The 11,948-nt window shown below is 59.1% G+C and overlaps 1 protein-coding gene across 1 annotated transcript in view; it reads right to left on the bottom strand.

Moving 5' to 3' along the window:
* SCUBE3 (signal peptide, CUB domain and EGF like domain containing 3) overlaps positions 1 to 11,948 on the bottom strand; it is a 59,763-nt gene that overhangs the window by 36,789 nt on the left and 11,026 nt on the right. Inside the window, exons 4-7 of the mRNA XM_035893732.1 lie at positions 9,433 to 9,590; positions 5,909 to 6,034; positions 4,838 to 4,954; positions 1,014 to 1,061 (exon numbers count right to left, since the gene is read on the bottom strand). Of these exons, the coding sequence (XP_035749625.1) occupies positions 1,014 to 1,061; positions 4,838 to 4,954; positions 5,909 to 6,034; positions 9,433 to 9,590 (449 nt within the window). The remainder of the gene's footprint in view (positions 1 to 1,013; positions 1,062 to 4,837; positions 4,955 to 5,908; positions 6,035 to 9,432; positions 9,591 to 11,948) is intronic.

Raw genomic sequence — 11,948 nt, forward strand, 5'->3', positions numbered from 1 at the left:
ACGCTCCAGCAACGCAACGTCTTTCTTGTAGCGAGGGGCCCAAAACTGAACACAGTGTTCAAGGTGTGGCCTCCCTCAAGCCTAAGGAGATAACCGCACGGTGTTCGGAGGGATTACAACCGGGAGCACGGTGACGGCGTGCAGCTGGGGGTCCCCCTTTCTTCCACCCCTGCGGGAAAGGCTCTGCAGAGCCCCCCAAAAGCCACGGTCAGTGCTCCCTGCCACCGGCGAGCTGCGCACCCACAGCTCCTCCAGGAGTTTGCATGCACCCGGCACATCTACGAACGAGATTCCCCACCGCAGACAAGTCGCTGCACCTTCCGACCGCCTCGGATTCCTCGCTGGCAGAGCGGAGGCGTCGCCTTACCTTCGTGAAGGGCTTAGAGACCTGACGGGGGTTGCAAGGAAATCCTTGGGGAAGCAGCCAAGGTGCCCAGCCCGATACAGGGTCATTGGAGCTCTGCAGTTTGCTGCAGCGTTGGGCTGGGTGCCTCTGAGCATGGTTAGCAGCTTCGCTGGGCCAAACCCTGGGGACACCCTGAATGTCCCCGCACCCGCAGAGGGGACCGGCAGCGAAGCGGGTGGGCTCCGGGAAGGGGGAAATTTGGGAGCGCAGAGCACGGAGACGGGCACGAGCATCCCCCTCCCCATCACGAAGCTGCTGGCAGCCCACCGCTAGCTCCTCTCGGCGGTGGGGGGGGATAACCCTCGCCGCAGCCACTGGAAAGCAGATGATCACCCCCTGCACCGGGCTGGATCGACCAAAGCAATGCGAGAGCCCCCGCCTCATGCAAGCGCAGCCAGGGGAGGGGTTCTTTCTCTGGCTCCCAAAAGCAAAGTCTGCCTGCAGCCCGAGGCCAGGCTTGCTCTGCGGGGTTTAAAAGCAGCAGCGGGGGACAGGGTTAGTGAGGCATGCGGTTAGCGCGGCCCCCCGAGCCCGGTTATGATCTCGAGGTGAGAGACCGTCTACAGTTAGACCCCTTCGTAGAGATAGAGAGAACAAAAATATTTACCATTAGAAAACGTCTCAAGGATAACGTGTTGCTGGAAGTGTCTCTCCCCTGTTTAACATTATAAAAAAGTGATTTAGAAACTGTGTCCAGCAAGGAGCTCAGACGGTGTCACACGTCACTGGGTTCGACTCCGCTGCCTTTCCAGCCTGGTGGAAATTGTCCCTTTGGATTTTTTTTTTTCTCCCCCCCGCCTCCCAAAAGAGCCAAACCCCAAGGTTTGGGTGCAGTGCTATCGACTCCTCCCTCACCCTGTCGGAAGCATCCCGTGCCCCACAGCTTCTCCAAAGCCCCTCCGGTTTCACGCTCTGCATCGTGCTGGCCGCAGCCCCATGCGAGAGGGAGGAAGCGCGTTACGAGGAGCGTTAGTGCAGCCCGTTAGTCTGGGGAATCGGGTCCTCGCCCTTATGGGAGCACAACCAGCGTGGGTGGCAATCCCCGAGAGGAGCCGTACGGATGCCGCGCGGCCACAGGCTTCGGGAAGGCACTTGCACCACTTGGATTTAGCAGCCAAGCTGGTGGCAAACCCAATTTTTGTGCATGCTCAGCCTCACCCATGTGTTGGTGCACCGGGGTGCAGGAGCCCCAGTGAGGCACAGCACAGCCCCGGGGTGCTGAGTACCTGAGGGAGAGTATGGGAGCCCGGGGGAGGAAAAATGGCCAAGAAGGGGCTGAGAGCAGCCTGGGCAAAGCCGCAGACCCCAAATCAGCGCTAAAACACCCAGGGGTCACTCTGGGGCATTGCCTCAAAAAAATGGCCTGAGCTTCTTCCCTGAAAAGGAAACTCTGCCTGGCACCACCCATCCATGGCTGGGAGGACATCTTCATCCCGGTCATTTTGGGGAGGGGATGAAGCACCCCAGCACTTCTTTTTGCTCCTGCATGGGGACAGAGCCCCGTGGCAGTGCTGGACCAAAGCCAGAGAGCACGGAGCTGGGGTGCTCGGGGCCCATGGAGCCCATGACCCGGCAGGACGGAGTGGAGACGAGCGCATCCCCACCTAATGAGAAATGACGCCGGGTCCATGCAGAGGGGAGGATGGTGGAAGGGGAAAAAAGTGTGGAAACGCAGCCCCCGGCTGTGCCTGCGCTGTCCGGGGGGGCTCAGGCTGAGAGCAGGGATTCAGCAGCCAGGACACGGGATGCCGAGGCTCTGCAGGGACCACGTGTCCTCCTTGGAGAGGTTGACGTGCATGGAAGAGCATGCATGGCATATCCATGGCCACCCGCCCCATGTCCCAGCGCTCTGCTTTCCCCTTCCCATGCCGTGGTCCCATCGCCCTGGTGTTCCCAGCATGGACCCAGCAGCGTGGTCCGGTGCAGCCCCGGCTCCCAGCACTGCTGGCTTCGCAAAGCTGGGGAGCATCGGCAGTGCCGCCGCAAACCGCCTGAGCGCGGGTCAGGAAATCGGCCATAAAACTTGAGCTGGGTTTAGTTTCCTTCTCCATCTAATCATATTTCCTCCCCACCCACCACCCCCCGCTCTGCCGGTGCTTGTCACAAGCAGGGGAACGGCGACAGCCCCCGCTGCACCCCGAATATCAGCAGGAGGGAGCTGCAGTGGTGCCCTGGCTTGCAAATCTTCCTGGAAAGCCAAAATCTGCATCAACCGCAACAGCCTGGTTTGCATCTCCCCATGGGCGCCGCATCCTGGGCTGCTGGAGGGCGATTTTTATGAGTTTTTTTTTTTTTTTTTTAAAAAAAAAGGCTGTTTTTCGATCATAAATATAAATATATAAGGTCATCGGCCTCCCCTCCCAGCTCCCCCTCCCCCTTGAGCCTGCAGACATGTTGGGAGCCATTAGGGCTGGCCCCGCTTTGCTCAGAGGCATGTTATTCATTATCTGCATTTTTAAAAGCAGCAATAAAAAGCGGAAAAATGAAAAACACCGGCCGTGGCCTAATGAAACTGTCACTCAAAGGGGCTGATCGTGCTTCCTGCCGCGTGGTGTGATCTGAAGGGAACCTGGACCAGGGGCCTGTCCCGGCAGCCCATCAAACACACCGCGTACAATTTCAAAGCCCATGGCCCGGGGAGCGAGTTTGCGTTTCCCCTCGCTGGAAACTTTATTCCCCTTGAAATGATGAAATATTTCAGAGGAAATGGGGAAGGGGCGGCGGAGGGAGCACCGGGGAGGGGGGAGGGCTGTTTGCTGAGCCCTGGCTATAAAACAAGAAAGGATGGTTATAAATATCCGAGCAGGTACCTCGGCTGTAAATCTGCCGGCTGGGCATCCCTGCGGGGCTGCCCCTGGGGTTTGGGCTGGCTCTGCTCCTAAAATCCTCCATCGCGGTGTTTAATTTTCCTTGGGAAGGCGGGCGAGGGGAGAGCTCACAGAGTACCGGCTCCAGTGGGAGATGCCTCCCCAGCAGACACGGCGCTGGGACGAAGGGGCAGATTTTGGCCAAGGCCATAAGGACGAGCGATTTTGGAAACCCCCAGATCCCACCCTCACTACCTGGGGTCCAAGCACTGAGACCCTCTGGCAACCAGACCCCTCTTGAGCATCCCCCAAATTACCAGCTGCTTTGGGGAGCTGCTCTCCCACCCCTGCATCCAGCGGGTCAGGAGCATCATTTTGGTGCCAAACCTCCCCAAGACCTCACGCTGACACAGACAACGCCCGCGCAGGGACCTCCGTCCAGGAGGAACGCACGAGCCGACGCACCCTGGGGTCCCAAAGTCCCCGTGGGAGGAGCGCTCCCCACGCCGGGCACAGCAATAACCCCATGGGAGGGTCCTCGGCGGGTGGGATGGGATGCAACGGCTGCGGCACAAACACGAGGATGACGGGGACAAGGGGCTGCGGGTGCCTGCCAGCAGCCGGGGGGGACTGGGATGGATCAGGGAAGCGGGCTGGGTGACAGTGGTGACACTAAGGTAGGCAGCAGCTGAGCTGCCAGGCAGGAGGGATTTGCTTGGGGCTCAGCCCTGAGCACCCCTCGAGCCAGCGGGGAGCAGCCGGGGGCTGGGGGGGCTCCTCCACCGCTCGCCCCGAGGATGGAACCGTCTTTGGAAAGCGCAGAGGGTTTTCTGTTCAGGCACAGCGGGGACACGGGGAGCCAAAACCTCTCTCTTGCTTTCAATTCCTTTTTCTTTTTTATTTTGCAATAAGAACGCAAATGTCTCGAGCAATTTGTGGACTTAATCACTCCCCGAATGTAACATTTTTTTAAATCAAATCAGCTGTTAAACAGCACAAGCATATGAAACCAGTAAAACTTCTATCTCTGTTTGATGTTTTACAATTTGAAAACACACACAGGAAAAGGACAATTTTGGGGGTGGTTGAGTTGTCGGGTTGTTGGGGTTTTGGTTTTTTCTTTTTTTTTCTTTTTTTTTTCTTCTTTTTTTTTCTGCAAGACAATTGTTCCTGAGCCGAGGCCCCGCGGTGCCAAGTCGGAACGGATCGCCACAGCCAAATCTGTCCCCTCCGTGTCCCTCCCCAAACGCTGCCGGTGACAGTGACAAGTTCTAGCGTGGGAACGTCCTCACCCCTCTCCCTCCAGCAGCACGGAGGCAGGCAGGGACCCCTGCCCGCACCCCGGCACAACCAACCTGTCCCCAAACGTCCCCTCAAGCATCTCCCCAGCCACTTCTGCTCCCCGCAGTGGAGCAGTGACGCATCCCTGAGCCTCGTGGGTACCCGCAGCATCCCTCACACACGCATCGAGTTTCTCCGATCTCAGCAAAAGGAAACGCCGCATCCCCAAAACTTGAAACCCCCCCCCCCTTCAACAGCCCGAGAGCAGATTGCCCGGGGAGGAAGACGAACCATCCCGCCCCCCGAGCCACGTCCCCACAGCCAGGCGACGGCTCGCCCCTACCTATGCACGTCACCCCGTCGGAGTGCAGCAAAAATTTGACGTGGCAGCCGCACTTGGGCCCCTGGTCGGTGTCGTCGCAGGTGTGCTGGCAGCCCCCGTTCCCGTAGTTGCAGGTCACTGCAGGAAGCAAAGCACCAGCCGTCACCCAGGGCCCCGGTCCCTCTCCTCCCCCCCCCAGTAGCATAAAACCAGCTTGGAAAAACCTTGTCCGTACCCTCGGAGAGATCCCTCCCTCCCGGACAATTCCTAAAGCCCTTCAACTTTCCCTGCGGGATCTTGGCAGATGCAAACTGTTACGTGGTTTCTTGCATCTTCCCTTTGCATATCTGCTAAATGCCACCGGCGGAGCCCGAGCGAAGGGGGACCGGTGGGCTCATTGCCCCTGACCCTGGATCTGGTGTTACGGGGGAAGGGCGCGGCTTTCCCAAGCTCTGGAATGACTCAGGTGCTCCTGGGAATCCCTGCCAGCCCTCCCCGGGGGGCAAGGTGTGCTGTTCATTTAGCTTGGAGGGATAACAGGCTCAGAGGATTAAAACGCCATTTCATCAGCAATTTTACATGTTTGCTGCAGACAGCAAATGAGAAACAAAATAAAAATAATTGCATAAACACACACATATCTATTTAATAACCCTGGCAGTGCCAGTGAGATGCTGGCAGGAGATCAGACAGGCTGAGTGCACCACATCCCCCGGGGAGAGGATTCCTGGGCTCCTCCTGTGCCGATCGCACTCTCCCTGTTCATCTCCCCCTTGGGAAAGTGAAACGCTGGGACAGGGGATGCTGCACCTCTGGGATCCCCTTTAATTGCCATTTCAGCCCGCTCGGTGTAAGGGCACGATGTCTTGCGGGGACACGGCAGAGGGAACGCCAGGACCATCGTCTGCAAGGGCAATGGAGGCAGAGCCAGGCATGCCAGAGGAAAATGAAGCCAGAGGGCTTCAGGCTCGATAAATCAACTGGTACCGGGGGGGTCAGGGCTTTGCAGCAGGGCCAGGAGGGGTCTGTAGCACTGGGACAAGGTTAGGGATCCCCGGGAGGCCGAATCCCCATCCCTGGAGGGCTCCTTACGTTTGCAGTCGCGCTGGTTCTTGGTGAGCTCGAAGCCGGGGCGGCACTCGCAGGCGATGCCCCCCTTGGGGGTCTCCCGGCAGATGTGGGCGCAGCCGTGGTTCTTGTTCATGCAGTTCATTCCTTCTAAAAGAGAGAAGGAAGCAAAGAAAAGCTCCAAAAGCTCGCCGGGCAGAAGGATGTCTGGGGTGGGACGAGGATGGGGGCAACGAGGGGAAAACCTCGCAAGCGAGGACCTTAGGGGGAACAGGATAAGCCCAGGCAATGCCACGAAGGGTGGCACAGAGCTGCTCAGGAAGGTGGACAAAGCCACCCTGGAGCCTCAAACCTTTGATTCCTTCCCACCGCCCTGGGTGAGACCCCGCTCCCATGCCTCGTAGCATGGAAGCTGCTGCTTCCCACCAAGCCCTTCCCGGCACCGAAGGGACAGAGAGGCGCAGCTCCTTTTTGGAAGACAAGGAGGATGGGGTGAGCACGGGTGTGATTACAGACCCCCGGGCAGGCAGCCACAGCATCGCCCAGCAAAGCAAGGAAGGGTTTGGAGGGGCAGAGCCGCCTGCCGGCAGGGGAGCCCCGGGGCTGTGCCCGTAAACCACAGGGTGCATTGACAGCACGGGGAGGATTCGCATGCTGGCGGCCCCTGGGGAACGAGGGTTTGGGGAGCTGCAGGTTCCCTTTATTGGAGCTGCTGTTTTGCCCTGTCCACAGCCCCCTCCCGCCCCAGCCTCTCCTGGGGCATGGGGACACCCTGCTGCAGAAAGCCAGGTTCGGCAGCTGCCAAACAGGGCACTGATGGGAGTTTATGAGACATTTAACAAAACCCACAGCAAGCTGGGGATGGCCCTCCAGGAGGTGCAACTGCCTGCTCAGGGCCTTTTTCTGGCAGAGGGAAGGGGTCAGCTCCTTTCCAGGCACCTGGTGCTGAGCCCACCGTGGGGTGAGCGATGCTGGTGTCAGGATCAGGGACCAGGCGCATCTGCAAGCCCAGGGGCTGCCAAAAGCCTGGGGCAGGAGGGTGAGGTCAGGAGATTATGGGGTCAGGGCACCTCGAAGGAGGATGCTGAGAGGCACCAAGCATGCACAGGAAGGGTTAAAAAACAGAGGCTGGAGCCTGTGGGTGTCCCAGCCTGCTCCCCATCTCCCCATCACCTGCCCGGCAGATCCCGCCTGGCTTCACTCCAGGACAGGGCGATCATCTGTAATTGCAGTGGCAGGCAAACCCCCTGTAATTAGAACCTCCCGTCTCCAACCACACCAGCCCTCCCTTCCCTGGCCTCCTTGCCTGGGCTGGGAACCCCAACCTGCGGGGAGCCCTGCTCCATCCCCCTGGCACCCTCCAGCCTGTCCCGGGGCCAGGATGCTGCTGTGAGCCCCTGTGCTCCACCCAGCGATGCTCAGAGACCCCCTGGGGCACGGGATGCCCAGGGATGCTGGGAACGGCCAAGCACCCTCAGCCTCTCCTCCGCACAGCAGCTTTTCTCTCCCCCTCTTTTTTATTGCTGCTCTTTACTGTCTGGCAGCATCTCTGCCATGTCCTGGGTACCATGGCGGACACTGAGACCTCCGAGGCTGACCCTGCCCTGCTGCGCCGCTGCTTCCCCGGAGATGCCATCTTCCAGAGAAGCCAGATCCCAGCAGCTGGCAGTCTGCAGAGATCCCTTGGCACATCCCAGCAGGGACGCAAGCTCCGGCATCCGTGTGTCCTGGCTCCCCTCCAGGCCAGGATGGCCGCACGCTGTTTTGCTAAAACTCCCCAGGCGATTCCACCTGGGCATGGCATCCTCCTCCACTGCACGATGCTGGGACACAGCAACGCCTCGGTGCCTACAGCCACCGCCCGGGAAGGGAGCCCTTGAGCTTTGCACCCCCTTTAATCCTTCCCCTCCCTGCAAAATCGTCATCTGCTCTGGCACCTGCACCGTGTGAGGACCCTGCTGGCCCATTTTGCTTTCGGTGGCTCCACTGTCATCGTCAGGCTGAGCATAACGGGCTTTAAAGGCACCGACACCTCAGTGAGCTCCAACCCTTGGCCTCTCCTCACTGGGAGGGACTGGCCAGTGTGAGGGAGAGGGTCGCAGTGCTGCCAGAGAGGGGTCCTGGAATCCGTCCCCGGGTTTCCCAACCCAGCAGCATTTCATCCCTTCTGCAGCAGGAGGGAGAGAGGAAAGAAAGAGGCAGACTGAGAAATGGAGAAAGAGCCGAGGGAAAGGAGAAAGCCTCCTGCCAGGGTAGGAAAAGAGAAACAAGGAGCTGGCAAGGACCCCAGGAGGAAGGAAGGAGCCGTAACGTTGAGGTTTAGCTCTCTAATACTGAATGCTTCTGCCTTGGCAGTGCCCAAGGAGCCAGGAGTAAAGTCAGAACAGGCTTTAACATCGGACCCCAAATTGCCCTCGGCTCTCCACTTTTTCCAGGCTCACAGCCCGGAGACCAGCTGCAACCCTCCCACCCCTTGTCCTCAGCAGCCGCTCCTGAGCCCGAGCTTGGGGACCACATAGCAGCTACAAAATCAATCCCAGGGTGCAGAGAGACGCAGACATCCCCGGGCCAACAACGTCGTGCAGCCGTTCAGCTCAGAAACCAGCTCAAAACCCAGCACCTGCATCCCTGTTCCCAGCAGGGGCCACCCACCGGTGTCACCGGGGGGATGGAGCAGCCAGCTCTTCCCTCCTGGGCACACATGGGTTTGGGGATGCGGGAGATGCCACCGTGGCTGCTGAGCCATCCTGGGCTGGGCAAGATTCCCCAGGGAGCTGGAGAGACCGACGCAGCTGGGAGGGAGGAAAGCAAAAACACTAAGCCGGCTTTGCCAAGCAGGGGAGATAAAAATCAGCAGAGACGAAAAAATCTCTCATTTCCTCCTATTTTGGCTAAGAGATTGCTCCAGACGGCAGCAATTTAGAGCTGATATCGAGACGAAGGGCTCGGTGCTCTGCAAGACCTGGCAGGAGGAGATGAGTCTTGCAGGGCGGCGTGAGGATCTCCGAGTACCTTTTATTTAATAAAACGCTCTGGATACAGGATTAATGTCCTCCTTCCAGCATTATTGTGCCTGATTAAGGGGCTTGCGAGGGTTTTGTTATGGAGAAGTTTATTAGCCCCACAGCATCCTCTCCCAATGAGCTCAGAATAAATCTGCTTTTCAATTTGCAACGCCAAGAAGGGTCATGAACCAGCACCCAAAGCTGGGCACCGTGCAGGGGTGGCCAGGGGTGACGGGGGACAGACCTGCCCTTGTGCCAGGGCAGGGTTAGGTTGGACATTAGGAAAAATTTCTTCACCGAAAGGGCTGTCAGGCTCTGGAATGGGCTGCCCAGGGAGGTGGTCAAGTCCCCATCCCTGGAGGTATTTAAAAGAAGGATAGATGAGGTGCTTAGGGACAGGGTTTAGTGGTGGGATGGCAGGGTTAGGGGAATGGTTGGACTCGATGATCTTAAAGGTCTTTTCCAACCTAGACGATTCTATGATTCTATGATAAATGCAGGGGCTGGGGGGTGCCCTGGGGCGGGGATTTGCCATGCACTAACCTTCGGGACGCTGGATGCAGGTGTGCTGGTTGTCGCTGAGGAAGAAGCCCTCCCGGCAGAAGCACTCGTAGCTCCCCATCATGTTGACACAGGTCTGCTGGCAGCCGCCGTTGCCCTCCGAGCACTCATCCAGGTCTGCAAAGGGAAGGTGGCAGAGGGTGAGGGAGGGCAGCTCCATGGCACGCCGAGGGGATGGGGAACCTGGGGTGACGGATTTGCTAGATAGCAAATTATTTCTGCTTTGCATTCAGGATCCCCCAGCTAGGAGAAAGGGGGATGCTTTAGGGCTGCAGGGGGTGAAGGCAAAGCACATCAAGGAGCAGGGTGCAGAGGCCATACAGCTTCCCCGGCTGATGGGCAAAAAAAGTCTGGCCTCATTTTACAGAAGGGAACACCAAACCACAGAGAAAGGGATTTTCCTTGTCCTGGGACCCCCCAAAGCACCCAGGACGCCGGCTGCAGCCGTCCCCCACCCCCAGCCCCTCCGAGCCCATCGCTGGCTGGGGATGCCTGCACTTCATTAGGGGGAGCTGGGAAACCTTAGCCTGGAGCAGGGATAATTACTTGTAAAGAGACTCAAATCCCCAGCAGCTCTGCTGCCCCTGTGCCTGTTTTGGTTTAACGAACGAAGGCTGGAAGGGGCTGGAAGTGCACACCCATGGCAGCGGCGATGCCCTCGCCCTGGGCTGCTCCTGCTCTATCCCTGCAAATTCCTCATTTAATGAAGAGCAACATCCAATTGCTCTCTCCAGTGGCTTTTTGAGGATGGTGGTCCAAGCTGAACCTGCCAGTGCCCCAAGGTGCCAGAGAACCAGGATGCCGGGCTCAGGCAGAGAGGCAAAGCTCCACTGCAGCCCCCCCTGCCCCCTCCGCCCGCAGTGCTGGGGCTGGGCGACAGCGTCGGGCCAGGGAGCGAGGGGCCCCGTGCCAAAGAAAACCTCCCGTGAACTCGAGCATTGCAGAGCCAGCGGCAGAGGGGAAAGCTGAGCTCCACCAGCATCAGCCGCTGGAAACGCTGGAATAGTGGCTTGATGACAGCACGCACCGGGGGGCTCCCAGCCCCGGCCCCCCCTAGCACCACCCTCCTCCCTGAGTGGCACGGCACACACTGAAACCCCTTGCTTTTGGGCAAAGAGATGGATGGATGGATGGTTGGATGCCCGAGCAGTGCGGGTGCCTTGCACCATGCCCCAGCCCCAGGGGAGCCCCAGGAGATGCTGCAATCCCTGGGGATGCTCAGACAACAAAGCAGGGCTGCAGCTCCAGCTGGAAAGTGCCCAGGAGCACCCCACAAACCTGCTACCTTGGAAAGGAGGTGCTGAAAACATCATCTCACACCCGGGCACCTGCGGGGCAGGCTGGGGCTGATAGCTGGGCTGCAGCCAGACCCAAAAGGGACATCCTCTGCAATGGCAGGAGGCTTGCGGCTTCCTCCAAGGCTCGTCCCAGCCAAGCTATGTCCTGCAGATGCCAATAACGCCCCTCAAATCCCCCCCGCTTATAACGAGGGCTTAACGTCTTGCGACTTCTCCCTCAAGCTCCGCAGAAAAATGAGGCGGCAGCCGTTCAAGCCCGATGGCTGAAATGAGACTCCGCTGCTCTAATACCTGTTTTATTAAATGCAACAGAGATGGGCAGAAGCCAGCAGGGCCCATGTCAGGATGGGGGTTTGAATTCCTGTCCTGGTTCAAAAGGTCGCCTGGACTGGGTGATGGGGGGACCGGTGGGCTCTGGTGGGCACGCACCCCGACCCACCTCCAGCTCAGCCCTTGCCTGCGATGCCAGCAAAGCCCGGGCACGACCCTTTGCTTTGCTTTGCTTCTTTTTCTTCTGGCTAAAAGGGGACGCTTGCAGGGTGGGCAAAGCATGGTCAGGATCGAGGGGAAGGACGACAGGGAAAAACCCACTGGGGTTCATCCCTGCTGCCCCCACCCACCCCCGAGAGCAGCTGCTGAGCAAACCCAGCTGAGGGTCTCGATGTCCTCATCTGTAAAATGGGTTCCAGGGGACAAACCTGCACCATCCCTACAGCAAAGCAACGTGGCAAGGATGAGCCAGGGAAAGGCTCAAGGGGGAAGCCGGGGCTACCCCCCCAGGCCCCCCCCCCTCACCCAGCTGCTCCCCAGCCACCTCCATCCCCTCCCACCCAACTCTGTAAACACATGACGTCTGTGGCTCGCCAAGCCCGGCTTTTCTTTCTTCTCCTCGGGCTCATCCTCCCCTGGGAGAGGAAGGCAGAGCCGCCCGCCCGCGCCTCCTCCCAGCTGTGTAAATCTCCCCCCTCCCCGAGGAGGCTGCAAAGATCCCGGTGATGGTGGTTAATGCAAAGCGTATGTGTCCATAATCCCTTCCCCCTCCTCCTCCTCCCAGTGATGAGCTCACTAATGACCCCTCTGCAGACACTAATTAGAAAATAGCATGAGCTCCAGGCGGAGGGAAGGTGGGCGGCCCCGTGCCCCGGCGATCCCACCCGTGGGTGCCGCAGGAGGAAGCGGGTGCCGGGCGCAGGCAGCCTG

This window comes from Egretta garzetta, unplaced genomic scaffold, assembly GCF_000687185.1.
Source record: "Egretta garzetta isolate BGI_Z169 unplaced genomic scaffold, ASM68718v1 scaffold105, whole genome shotgun sequence".
NCBI classification, from domain to species: domain Eukaryota; kingdom Metazoa; phylum Chordata; class Aves; order Pelecaniformes; family Ardeidae; genus Egretta; species Egretta garzetta.